Source organism: Rhinolophus hipposideros (genome assembly GCF_964194185.1).
Source record: "Rhinolophus hipposideros genome assembly, chromosome: 21".
Taxonomy (NCBI): domain Eukaryota; kingdom Metazoa; phylum Chordata; class Mammalia; order Chiroptera; family Rhinolophidae; genus Rhinolophus; species Rhinolophus hipposideros.
The window spans coordinates 41,128,725-41,142,155 of record NC_138067.1 but is presented as its reverse complement, the minus strand read 5'-3'; the positions used below and the strand labels follow the sequence as shown (position 1 = coordinate 41,142,155).

The window sequence follows — 13,431 nt, the reverse complement described above, 5'->3', positions numbered from 1 at the left end:
CGATACCTAACCCCAGCTGCACGCCCACCCAACACACACTTTGTTTTGGCAATTGTCATCACATACATGCAGTCCTACCGGATGTGTGCCTCTCCTTTGCATGATAACTATAGTCCTTGCAATCATCCTATTAACATATAGTAGCAATAAAAAAAATCTTTACAAGAGTGACAGGACTCAAGCTCAAGGCTCACAGCCCTATGCAGGCACAGATGGCATGTGAGGCTTCAAAGGCTCCTTCCTACCCTCTGACCTGGTAAAACCACCTTCTAGGAATTTCTTCTGAGAAAGCTCCCCATGATGACCAAGATTTATGGACAATGATGAACGTCACTGCATTATTCATGCAACTGGAAACTGGAAAGGACTTCAATGCTCAGCCACACGGAAACGGCCAGAACTAATGACAGTGGCCCGGTGATGGGTTTTAATTGTTTTGTACAAAACGCGAAAACGAAGTGAAAACACATGATGCTCAACAGGCTCCTCCCAGTTTTAGTTTGTATCTACCTGTGGCCACCTGTGCAGCCAGAGAACAGAAACGGGAAGGCAATGCGCTGGCATTCAGCGCGGAAAACATCCCAGGTGCTTGGTGCAAATCATTTCTCTGCTACCGCGTTTCCCCGAAAAGAAGACCTGGCCGGACCATCAGCTCTAATGCGTCTTTTGGAGCAAAAATTAATGTAAGACCCGGTCTTATTTTACTATAAGACCAGGTATAGTATAGTATAGTATAGTATAATATAATATAATATAATATAATACATACAATATAATATGCTATGATATGCTATGCTAACAGGTCTTATACTAATTTTTGCTCCAAAAGACTCTGTAGAGATGACTGTCCGGCCAGGTCTTGTTTTCGGGGGAACAGGGAAAGCACCTGCATCTAGAATATAGAGAGAACAGTTACAACTCAGTAATAAAAAGGCAAACAACCCAATTTTTAAATGGGCAAAGGAAGTGAAAGACATTTCTCCAGAGAAGATATGTAAGTACGCGATAAACCTATGGAGAGGTGCTCCATGTCATTAGCCGTCAGAGAAAGGCAACTCACAGCCCCAATGAGATCCCACTTCACACCCTCCAGGGTGGCTAGAAGCAAAAGGACAGACCTGACAAAGAGGAGCAGGAGAACGTCAAGTGGGGCAGTAGCTTGGGAAACCGGTCTGGCAATTGCTCGCATGGTTAAAAAGTCACCAGATGACCCAGCCAATTCTACTAGAGAAACAAAAACATTTGTCCACACAAAACCTTGTACATTAATATCCACAGCAGCGTTATTCATAATAGCCCGAGTGGAAACAGCCCAAATGTGCACCAATGGATGAATAAATAAAACGTTCCATGCAAAGGAACATACGTTCAGCAATAACCAGGAACGACGTACCGATATGTGTGTGAACTTGGAAAACATCACGCTGAATCAAAGAAGCCAGACACAAAAGGCCACATACCGGTATTAGATTCCACTTGTACAAAATGTCCGGAAGCTAATGAGACAGAAAGCAGATCAGCCGTCGCTGCTTTGGTCAGAAGGTGGAGGGGGTGCGGCTGGGGGGCGATGGCTAAGGGTACAGGCTTTCTTTTGGGGGTAATGAAAATGTCATAAAATTGACTGTGATGAGATGTACAACTGTGCAAGACTGAAAACCCAATGAGGTGCACACTTCGAATGAGGGAAATGTGCGTGAATTATATCTCAAGCTGTTTTTTAAAAAATTCCAGATGGTGAAATTAACAAGTGCTTTATTTTCTTCTTTAGACTTTCCAACCGTTTTTTTCTTTTTTTCTTTTTTGCAATGAACAGACCCAACTTTTAAAGCCAGAAGAGAATGGAGGTAGGGATCCTCTCCTTAGTTACACCTATGCTGGCTTCCGGGGTGAGGCACTGCCTTCTCCCCCCGCGCCCGCCTCACCAGCTCCAGGAGAGGGGAGGGGTGGAGACGCCCGCAGCGCAAGCTCACTCAGCTTGGTGGTGGGCTGGAGACGGAATCTCCATGTCCCCACTCACCCTTTCTGTGAATGAGGACTTCACACAGCAGGGGGGGGGGACAGGGCTGTTTCCACCTGCCCTGGCCAGAGGTGTCACTGCCCCTCCAGGCTATAGAGGCAGCAGAGGAGAGCAGCAGGAGCCCTGTCCTGAGTGCCAGGCCATTCCTCTCCGCCTCATTTGTAAAACAAGGAAGTTACCCTCTACCCCTGGTAATCCAGACTCTGGAGATGGGACGGGGCCTGTGTCAGCCCCAGAAACTCTTGGCGGGGTGGTCAAGGAGCAGAGGCATTTGGACGCAACAGACGGGTGGCCCTGCCTCCTGATGCCTGCTCCACACTCAGGGCTCACCAGCCTGGCGTGTCGTCCCCAGGACCAGAGAGGGTCATGTGCTATCAGCCACGGGAACTCGGGGCAGGGTCATGGAGGGCACCACCTCTGCCCTTCCTCCATCCTAATGGAACTTAACATTCATTGAGCCAGCGCCTGCCCTGTGTCTGGAGCTGTGATGGGGACGCCGCAGTGACGGCCTTGCCCTCCCTCCCAGGGCTCAGTCTCCAGACAGGGACAACCCAGAGTGGGCAGGGCTGGGACAGGGGAGCCCAGAAAAGCACAGCACTGCAGATCCCAAGGGCTGAGCCCACGCCCAGCAGGGAAGAAGACCCCCCAAGGGAACATAGCACTTTCTAGTCACTTTGGTCATATTGGAGAGAGCTAGGGCAGGAAGCAAGGACCGCAAGCCACGGAAGAAGGGGGCTACAGGACAAGGAATGAGACGGAGGAAGAGGAGAGAGGATGGAGGCCTGCGCTGGGTGGCTGGACGCCAAGGACTTCCTCCAGCGCCTCCTGTGACACACCTTGTTGTTCGGGGGAGGGGAATCGGGTCACTTGCCACAAAGGTAGAAAGGAGAATCAGTTACTAGAACCTGGACTCTCTCGGCCCCACCCCATGATGGGGAAGAGGTCCTGGGACCCACTCACTTCCCTAAATGGTGGGAGTGACCTATGCAGAGACAGAAAAACACATGCAGTGGGAAAGGATCTCAAACACCGTCTTGATGCACAGAGAGGGCAATGCCTCGGCCTACGACCCACAGCAAGCCAACAGCAAAGACAGGTCTGCGTCCCAGTCCTGCACGCCTGCAATCTACCAGGCTGGCTAGCTCACGGCTCTGCCAGATCTGGCAGGGGGACACCAGAGGCAGACTTGGTGTCCTCCCCTCATCACGCTTCTCTCCCGGACCTGGGCTGCATGAGGGCAGGGCCTGCCTAGTACCTACAGCCCAGCATCTCACAATGCTTTTCTCCACCAACCAGAGGAGCCCCTGCTCAGGGCCACGCACAGTGCCACGTGTGTGGGCACCGGGGACACAGTGGCACAACTCGAAACCTTTCCCACTCCCTCCCTCATGATGCTGACAGTCTAGGGGCCAAGAGAGAATATGGGGAGGCTTGCAGATAAACAGATCACCGACTACGTGACGGGGAACGGCTTTAGAGGGCCAGGGAGAACGGGTTTGCTGGTACTTAAAGGACAAGCTAGGGCCGTGAGAGCAAGGCCAGCATTCCAGGACAGGACGTGGGGCGCTCTTCCAATGTTCTAGGAACTGAAAGGAAGCCAGCACACTTGAACCCGGGGACAGCATGGGAAAGGGTGATACCAGACGTGGTCAGAGAGGGTGGCAGGCGCCAGGCCACCCAAGCTGGTGCAGGGACCCTGGACTGTGTGTGAAAAGCAGTGGGGAGAGGGTCACAGGTGTTATCTGAAGCAGTGGAGTAACGGGTCTGCTTTTTTGAGACTGTAGAGGGAGCAGCAGAGAGTTGGGAGAGCAGCCAGGTCTCCACCTGGAACAGGGAGAAGACAAACAGGTAAGGAAACGAATGAAGAAATGGATGAGTGAGCAAATGATCCAACGAATGACGTGTACCCCTGACCTCTTCAAGACCCCCAACCCCATGTAGGCCCCAGCCTGGCTGCTCGTTAGCAGACCCCTTTGCCCAGAGTGCCTAACATGCCTGGATGTGTTCAGTGCTTTGGCTCCTCTGGGGAGCAGATGGACAAGATGCTCCTGGGTCCAGTGGGGGGAGATGGACCCAAACAAATAACAACAGTGTGAGAGGTGCCATGGGAAACTGGGAGAGTACAACGGCACGACGGGGACTCGGGAACGCCTCGCGGAGGGGGTGACACGTGAGCCAGCATGAAAGGATGAGCAGGTGGTGGTCAGGAAAGGAAGGAGACCGGCGAAGGGCATGCTGCGCAGAAGGAACAGCAGAGGGCACCATGGTGGGGGTCAACGAGACAGGGAAGGACAGGAGGGTCAGCCCAGTGGGAAGGGCCTCCAGCCAGGCTAAGGGGTGTGGCTTTCTCCTTGTGGGGATGAAGGAGGGGCAGAGGATGAGAACCATTCCTTCCGGTTTGACCCAGGCTCCTTCCCTTCCTCTCTGTGTGGTCCTGGCACCCCCCGCCCCCCACACACACCTCGCCTCGGCTTGTCCCCTCTGGCTGCTGTGAAGGTTCAATGAGTAAATGCATGTGCAGAGCTCAGACCTGGAAGAGCTCCGTAACAGTGGACTGCGATTATCACTGTCATGGTCACCAGTATCATCCAGAAGCAGGACCCCTCCCCTGGGTCACTTCCTGCTCTCACCCCCTGGGAGCCCCTCCTGCCCTGCTGCTCTGAGGAACCAGTGAGTTCAGCTGTGAAGGTGCTTTGCTTTGCACAGAGGGGAGGGCTACACAGCCCACGAGCGGCTCTCCCACTACGTGCTGACAGCAGCTGGCACCCCACGAAGACTGTGGAGAGATGGAGGGGTGGGTGTGAAAGTGGCACACAGAGTCCCATCCCAATAGGTTCCAACATGGGCCCGCCTACCCCCCAGGGAGGACACCCCCGCTGGGATCCAAAGAGGCCTCCAGAGCATCCGACTGCAGGAAAGGGAGAGGGCGGCAGGCAAGTCACAGGAGACACCTCCCAACGGCAGGGCAGGGCAGGACGGACACCAGTGGGCCCCAAAGCCCAAGCCTCAGGCTGCCTCTCAGGGACGAGGCCCACTGGGGGCTCCATGGTCTCCTTCTGGAAATCCTGGGGCCAGGTGTGTTCTAGAATTCAGAATTCTCTGGATTTTACAAGAGTGGTAGGATGCCTATATTATGCTAAGACCCCAGCAGGGTCTGGAACCATTTTTATTGCTTGCTGGATCTGGGAAGTGTGGGACCTAAAGGGACCACACAGGTGAAGCCACTTGCTGAGGTCACATGGTGGGGAGGGAGAGGTGTGAGCAGCTGACTGCACAGCCCGCGAGCTGCCCACCACCCCCCAACGGCAGGATGAACTGCCAGTGGGGGGAGAGGGAGGAGAGAGTGGTGGGGGAACACTGTCACCTTAGAAGTGTTACAGAAAACGCCGGTGAGGCCAAAACCTTCTGGGGGAAGGGGAAGGGCTGTCCAGCTAAACCTGATGAATAAATCGATGAAGTGAAATGTCAGCTGTTAGCCAATGTGGGGCCTTCCACGCCCCAGGCCTCACTCCCCCTCCTCCATGCCATCCCCCCGAAAGGTTCTGTGAAAAACAGCAGGCAAGCCCCTTCTGAAATCCCTCTGCTGGCTCCACGCTGCCCTCAGGCTGCCACCGCCCACGAGGCCCCACCTCTGACCCTCCTGCCTCCATCCCCCAGTCCCCACTCCAGCACGACTGGCTTTCTTCTGTTCCTCACACGCGCCTCCCTCCACCGCGCCTCCCTCCACCGCCGAGACTCTGCACACCCTTCCGACTGCTCCTCACCTGGCTGACTCCTCCCGCTGCCTTACAAGCCACGGCCCTTCCTCCTGGAAGTCGCCTCTGCCCTGCCGGCCGGCGCACATTCTGTGGCCTCTTCCTAATCAGAGTCCCGGGCACGTGGTGTGATTAGAACCATGTACGGTGTGTCTTCCTCTCTCCACTGTGACCTCCACGGGGGCAGGGACTGGGCCTGGCTGCTCCCCGGACCCCCCACACCGGGCATGGCCATGCCCCGCTGAAGGAACGGGTCACAGGATCAGAGGGGCGGATTCAGCCAGGACGTACTGAGCACCTACCACGTACCAGACACAGGGTGGCACAGGAAGAACTCAGGTCAAAGGTTAGAGGAAGGACCCCATGCTGAGGACAGAGGGGTGGCGCTGGCCTCCCTGGACACCTGTCCAAGAACCACATACAGTGAAGCTCCTCCTGAGCACCAACTGGGCCGGGCCCTTACCTCGGTCTGTTTTTCATCCCTGCTACAACACTGCAAGGCCAGACCATCACTTCTGTTTATCAAGGGTGATGGGTTATCGATGAAGAAATACACGGCGCGCGGACAGAATGCAGCAACTTGCCAAAGTGCATGCAGCCAGTACACAGGGGACGAGCGCAGGCTCCAGAGCCAGACGGCCTGGGTTAGAATCCCAGCTCGGCCACTAACTGGCTCTGGGACCACAGGTAAGTTACTTCACCTCTCTGTGCCTCCATTTTCTCATCAGTACACTGGAAAGAATAGCACCTACCTCCTATGGTCGTGAGATTTAATTGACATAATACACGAAAGGCACAGCCCCGTGGCGGGCACAGAGAAGCCAATGAGTGATGACACTGAAGGTCACGCAGAGAGCAGGGACGTCAACCCCGGCCCCTCGACACCCCACCGCAGCAGGCTGCCTTCCCAACTCGGATTTCTGCAGTCCTCAAGGCAGACGTTTCAATGCTCACCTCACAATTTGCTCCCAAACCTGTCTGAGGTCAACTGCCATCCTTGAACTGAGGTCCAGAAGACAGGCTTGGGATTGAGTGCTGAGCAGCTGAGCTGAACACAGAGCCTTGCCACACCTGGCTGTCAGAACAGCCTGGGGAGCTTCGTAGGAACAGATTCCGGGCCCCCCCATTCCCGGCCCCCCATTCCCAGCGGCTGCCTCTTACAGCCAGTCCAGCCCGGAGTCCCTGGCTCCACGGTTAATACTTTCGGCGCCAAAAGACTGACAGACAGTAGCCATCCCGTCTCGCTCCCAGAACACACAAGCACCCCTAGACCCCCTCAATGACCATTCGCTGAGCGCCTATTGTGTGCCAGACGTGCGTGCGTCTCTGTGGGGCTCAGGGCGGTGCCAAGGCCTGCCTGCCGGTCTCTGAGGAAGGGCCCCTGCCCTGGCACATACCAGATTAACTACTCCAAAAAGCTTTCTCCCAAATGCCACCGAGGGTATGAGGAAAAACCTCATTCCTGTGACATTCACCCAGCGCCCGAGCCCTCTCGTGTGCCAGACTGAGGTCACAGAGGTGACTTGCAGTCTTTGCCCTTGAAGAGGGAAATACGATGCGAACCCGAGTTAAGAGCTGGAGGTGGAAAGAATGAGGGCAGCCTGCCTGAGTGTGAGTGTGCAAAGGGGCTGGCCTGGCAGAGCCAGCCTCACCCCAGGGCAGAGGGCTGGGTGCGAGGGCCCATCCACAGGGCGGACTCGCTCAGGGAGCAGCAGACACTTGTCCAGAGTCATCAGCGGGTCTCTCAAGAGCCTGGGGCTGACACTCCGAGGCTAGTATCTTGGTGCCCTCGAGGCCTCTCGGGCTGGTGGGCCAACACACGCTAATTCAGTTTCAGCTCACGAGGTGGGGCAACTTGCTCAGTCACCCAGCTTGTAACAAACAGAATGAGGCCTGGAGCCCAAGGTCTCTCCCATGTCCCTGACGGCTAGGTGTTCAGCTCAGAGGAGGAGGCCCCTGCGAGGACAGCAGGATCCTGATGGGGGAGACATTGGGGGGAAGTATGGGTGCAAACACACAACAGAGGCACAAAGCACACTAAGAGGTTGGGGACTGCAGGCGGGGGGAGAGGACTGGTGACGGCAGGAAAAGCAGGGGAGACATCTGAGCATTCACTGTGGACTCGGGTATCTCACTCATCGTCAGCTGTATCAGGAGGCACTGTTGTTGTCAGCTGCGTTTTATGGACAGATTGTGGACAGAGAGAACAATTGCAAGTCCCCAGCGGACGGCCCCGCATCACACAGCAGAGTCCATGTGCTATTGCCGGCAGTAGGACGTGAAGTTGGGCCCAGATGGAAATCCGGGCAAAAGCACCCAAGCCACCCCCACGACCTCCCTGCCTACTCCCCAGCAACACCACCACTTCTGCTCAAACCAGCCAACTTTTAACCGAGAGCCTCGATCGCTGACAGGTGCATTTTTACCTGTCCAACCAGTTTCAAGGACTAAAATTTGCAGCACAAGTTTCAATGAGAACAAACTGTAAGTAATTTCCACTCTCTTTGATCCCCGTTTAAGAACACCATGGCCACTGCCCCCATCAACCCCCTCCACCCTCCCCAAGCTCAGGTGGCCAGAGGTGGCGAAATTTGGGACCCCTTCACTTTGCAAACATCTCCACTTCACACCAGGAATTTCCTGGTGGGCAAAGCTTCCCCTCCCCCACTGTGGGACTGCCTCTCCAGGCTGGCGGTCAGGGAGTGGGGAATGAGTCATGGCAGGCCTGGAAGGAGGGGGAGACAAGCCTCCCAGACTGTGGCCCTGTCACATGCTTTCCGACGCCTGCCTTGCAAACCCCGAGCAGCTGGGACTGGGGAGACAGCTGGGCCTTGGGTCATTCTTGCAGTTTGGTCTGGAAGGGTTCCTGGTACAAGTCGGCCTTGGCCCTCAAAAGAACTGGGCGCACAGGCCTGCCACCAGGGGAGTGGGTGGGGTGGGGTGCAGCCAGCTGGCCCCTCCCGCTCTGGCGCCCACTTCCACCCCCCACACCCCTTCCAGGAGGGCAGAGCGCACACATGCCCAGCCTGGCAGTACTAAGGCATCGTCTGCCACTCACAATTTCCACCCACCTCCTCCCCAAGCTTCACTCCCAATTACATGCAACTGAGGCGGTGCATGCCATCCCCTCAGACACCTGGGTGGGAGCAGGGAACAGTATCTCACAGATGAGGAAACAAACGAGCTCAGCAAGGAGTGCACCTTGCTGGAGGCCACAGCGCACTGCCCCAGGGCTGGCCCGGCCCCCCCCTCCAGACCAGCTGCACACAGGCCCCCAGCGCTCACCAACCGTGAGCACTGCATGTCCTTTAAGACACGAAGGACAGACGGTGTCGGCGCGCCCATTCTGGGGGGGGAGAGACCACCAATGTGAAGACAAATGTGGAACGTAACATCAGCTGCCACTGGCGTAATGGGGAAACTAAGCAGGCCCCAGGCGTTGGGGCGGGTGGGGACACTGTGACATGGGAGCCAGGGAAGGCGCTCTGGGCCCTGGGAGGCCCGGGCCCCTCCCTCGCAACCTCCCTTCTCCACAGCATCTCACCTCCAGGAAGCCTCCAACATGAGACCTTCGCTGGGGCTCCTGCCCTCAGGCAGACGCCCCCAGGGCCCCCACCCAACGGGGTCACCACTCGGTTGTCTCAGCCCTCCTCCACCCCAGCCAGAGGCTCTGCAGGTCCCCGCGGAGCTCTCTTCCCAGCAAGGCTCTGCTGATGGGCACCCTGTGCTGGGCTCCGGGTCCTCTAGCGCTTTCTCCCAGCCCACAGGGCAACTTCTTCAGCTCGACCATGGAAATGTGGCTTGTGAATGACCTCTCTCCCAACTCAACCCTGCCACTTCTTCCCTCACCCTTGGCCTCGGGAGTCGTGTCACCACAACAGGCCCACCGCCCTTCCCACTAGGTCCACAGCTCAAATGACACCCCCTGTGCTTTCCCAAGGTTCACAGACCAACTCCAACAAGTCCCCTTCCCCTCCTCCACACCCAACCAACTGCTCCCTGCCCCTAGCCAGACCCTGTGGCCTCTCAACGAGGTAGCTCCTTGGCCCAGCTTTCCTCTCTTCTAGAGCCTGGCAAGCGTCCGCCTCCCTCGGTGCCACGCCAGCCAATAACTCCACTGTCCTCCCCCGGCGCAGAGGCCAGCCACCTGCTGCCCTCCAGTTTCCTATCCTGCAAATCCCCTCGTCCATACTCATCCACCTCACCAAAGACCCCTCCCCTTCCCCGGGGCCCACGATCACCCCACTCTTTCACCGCCAGACTATTCCTCAACCTTTCTCCCCAGCCAAGACAGACCAACTCTTCCAGCTGTAAATTGAGCCACTTCTCCACAGCATCACCTCTCCACGTCAGACCCACGGACTCCTCCGGAGTGCCAGTGCTAACGGCCCCTCTCTAAACTTCCGGGAATGAGAGGCTCCCCTGGCCTGTAAGCGATCACCACCTCCACCCCTAACCCAGGGCAGACCAATCAGCTGCTCCCTGCCAGACTCACACGGACCCTCTTTCTGGCTGTTCTTCCCTCCCCTGAAACTGCTTCACTGCCTCTCTAAGACTCCCATGAAAAACAAAAGTGAATTTGTCTGGATAACAGCAGCTGCTATTTGTGTGGCCGGAACTTACAAGGACTATCTTCTTTCATCCTCACAACTACCTCATGGTAGAAATTAGCACCTCCATTTGCAGAGAAAGAAACCGGGAGGCTCAGAGAGGAAAAATGGCTTACTCAAAGCCAGACAGCTGGTTACACACAGCTGCTCCTCTTCTGAGAACCTGCAGACCAGAAACTGTAGCCCACCCCATCCGCGACAAGCTCCCCAGCTGCGCCACCATGACTTGCCAGCCCACAAACTGACTACCTTCCCTTCCCCTTGCCCCAGGCTCACTAACTGACCCTCTCCTGGAAGCTTGGGAGGCAGAAACATCCAAGCCCCAACCCTGTGAACCGACTCCTCTAAACTGGTCCTTAAAAGGTCCAACATCATCTAATGTCACCCCTAAGATGACCAACCATAACTGCAACTTCATGAAGGCTCACCCTGGCCAATCGCTTTTCACACACAATATTATTTAGTCCTCTCTTAAACCCTGTGGCACGGGTGTCATCACCCACTTTACAAACAGGAAAACTGAGGCTCTCAGAGGAGTTAGGTAACCAGCCTGAGGTCATGAAGTGGGTAAATGGGAGTCAGGATTTGAACCGGAGTCTCTGCTCTTCACCGTCCTGCTCAGCCCATCCAGGTCCTTCCCCGCGTCCTGCTCTGAACTCCCTGGACTGGACACCATACTACAGCCAGGCCCCATTCTGAGTCTTCCCTTTCTGGGTCCCAGTCCCCCAAGCCCTCTAACTCCAAAGTGACCTCCTATCTCTGGGGTCTTGAGCCCAGGGACCTGCCTGGCTCCCAATACCAAGATTCTTAAATTAACCCCCATCTCTTTAACAGTAACTAGCCAAGCTGGCATTTGTGGCGGGCTCCCCGTGTGTTCAGCTTTCAGTTACCATGTTTCTCACTCTCATAGCAAAGCCACCAATCCCTCCATTGCCCAGACAGTTCCTCCTCTTTCCGTGGGACCAACAGACCAACTTCTATAGAAAGCCAAGGCCAGTCTGCTCCCTGTCCCCACGGGCTCAGGCTCAACGCTGCCACACATCTGTAGAGTGACTTCCCACCTTCCCAGCCCTGTGGGCTAAGGACACTCTCGTAGCTGCCCTTTCAGTTCCAGCACTGACTGACCTTCTCCGGGGGACCTATAATCCACGGATTTGCTTCCTCTCCCAACACCTCAAACCACCAAACTTTTTCCATGTTCTCACTTTCTACTGACCAGCAACTCCAATTCCCCAACTCCTTCTGGGGGGAGGGGGCAGGGAAGACCCTTCATCTGCTCCTGAATGACCGGCAATGTTCTGTCTCTTTTGGGGAGGAAAGGAGGAGGCATGCAGTCAATTTTCTTCTTCTCAATGCCAAGATCTAACACATCCTCTGACCATCTCAACCACCCCCAAATTGACCGCCACCTCTGCTCCTTTCCGGGGAGTTTGTTTCCCTTGCCTCCCTCTTCCCAAATCCCGATTTACCGACTCCTCCACAGCCACAGCCCAAGTTTCTTCTTCTTCCTCCTTCCAGCCACGAAAGTGAGCTGAATGGCCACCCCGGTCCCCAGGCTTGCCGACCAGGAATTGAACCTCTTTCCATCCCCACGGGCCCAATAAACGCCTCCACTGCCCTTTCAGCGCCCACTTGGCTGGCCCTTTCCTCCGCACCGCTCTATCCTTCGGGGGAATTAAGAACTCAAAGGCTACCGCCTTTCCAATCTCCCGAGACACCAAACTGTAATTGCTCATCTTTTTAATTCCTAAAACGATCACATTCAGCGTCCCTCGGGGCGGGGAGAGGAGTGGACGTAAACTAGCTACTTTTAACCCACCGCACCCAATGGCCCCCACCCGCTCCTCTCCAACACCCTCCAGCTGTAAACTGACGGCCGCCTCCTGAAATCATCACTAGGTGCAACTTACGGAGCGCCACCTCCGTGCCGGGCGCCGCGCCGGCTCCCGAGACCCCCACGCGCCGGCTCCCGAGACCCCCACGCGCCGGCTCCCGAGACCCCCACGCGCCCGCCCCCGCGCCCGACCGTAGCTACCGTGTCTCCAAGGATCCTTCGGCTCCACCGCTCCGGACACGATATCCTCGTCGGAGGGGAACGTGACGCGCTTGGCCGCAGCCTTGAGGCGCCCATCGGCTGGGGGCGATGCGGGGCTGGGAGACCGGGCCTGGGCGAGGGCCTCCTCGGCGTCTCCGTCCGCGCCCGGCCCGGGCGGCGCCTCCTGCGGCGGGATCTCCATCGCCGCCGCCGCCGCCGCCTCACGGGGGCCCCGGGGACATGCCCCGGGCCCCGGACTTGTCTCTCCGGGCCCGCCCGCCGTCCCGGGGCATGGGCTCCGCGGCTGCTTCAGGCGCCGCCTCCGTCCGCTCTCCTGGTCGTCGTAGTCGTCGCCGGGAGCCTGAGCGCGCCTCCCCCGAGCCCCGCGTGCGCCTGCCCGTTCGCAGCCGCACTTTCGTGAAGGGCCGGTGAGCCCGCCGCGCACAAAGAAAAGCAGAAAATCGATTTAAGCTGTTTGCAGGTAGAGTTGCCTCGCAGATTACTGACGTGGGGAACGAAAGATAGCAAGAGCCACTGGAAAAAGAAACGTGAGCACTGAATCTGCGGGGCCGGAACTGCAGAACAGGAGGGGAGGGGCGAAATGGACGCGGTCTCCCGGAGCAGCGCGCAAGCGCGAAGCTGAGTCGCCCCCACCCCTCCTCCATCTAGATAACTGAAGTTCGGGCTGGCACACATTCGTCACGCGCTCAGGAACTAGAGAAGGGAGTGGAGTTGATAGAAATAAAAAACATCTGCTTGGCGGGGCTAAGCCAACTGATAAGGAGAGAGGTAAAGGGGTGGAGAAGCTGACGGGCGACAGGAGCTGTGTTGAATATATGAGTACAGGTGATGGAGGCTTCGTCTACCTGGAGACTAACCTTATGCCCCCGTGCTCGTCTCTAGCCTTCCACTTGCCGACTGCAGTTTCATCAATAATTCGCTGTATTTGGATAGCCTTGTATATAAGATGCAACTTAAATTTATAGACTAAAATAAATGAGCTCATGAGGCGTA

The 13,431-nt window shown here is 56.6% G+C and overlaps 1 protein-coding gene across 2 annotated transcripts in view; it reads right to left on the bottom strand.

The window, feature by feature from the left end:
* PPP1R37 (protein phosphatase 1 regulatory subunit 37) overlaps positions 1-12,984 on the bottom strand; it is a 41,505-nt gene extending 28,521 nt beyond the window's left edge. Inside the window, exon 1 of one of the 2 annotated variants that reach the window (XM_081032066.1) lies at positions 12,418-12,984. In XM_081032066.1, the coding sequence (XP_080888192.1) occupies positions 12,418-12,619 (202 nt within the window). In that variant the 5' untranslated portion in view covers positions 12,620-12,984. Of the gene's footprint in view, positions 1-11,851; positions 12,000-12,417 lie in introns of those variants that run through there. The other variant, XM_081032067.1, reaches the window with a different exon arrangement.
* Between the last annotated feature and the right edge of the window lie 447 nt (positions 12,985-13,431).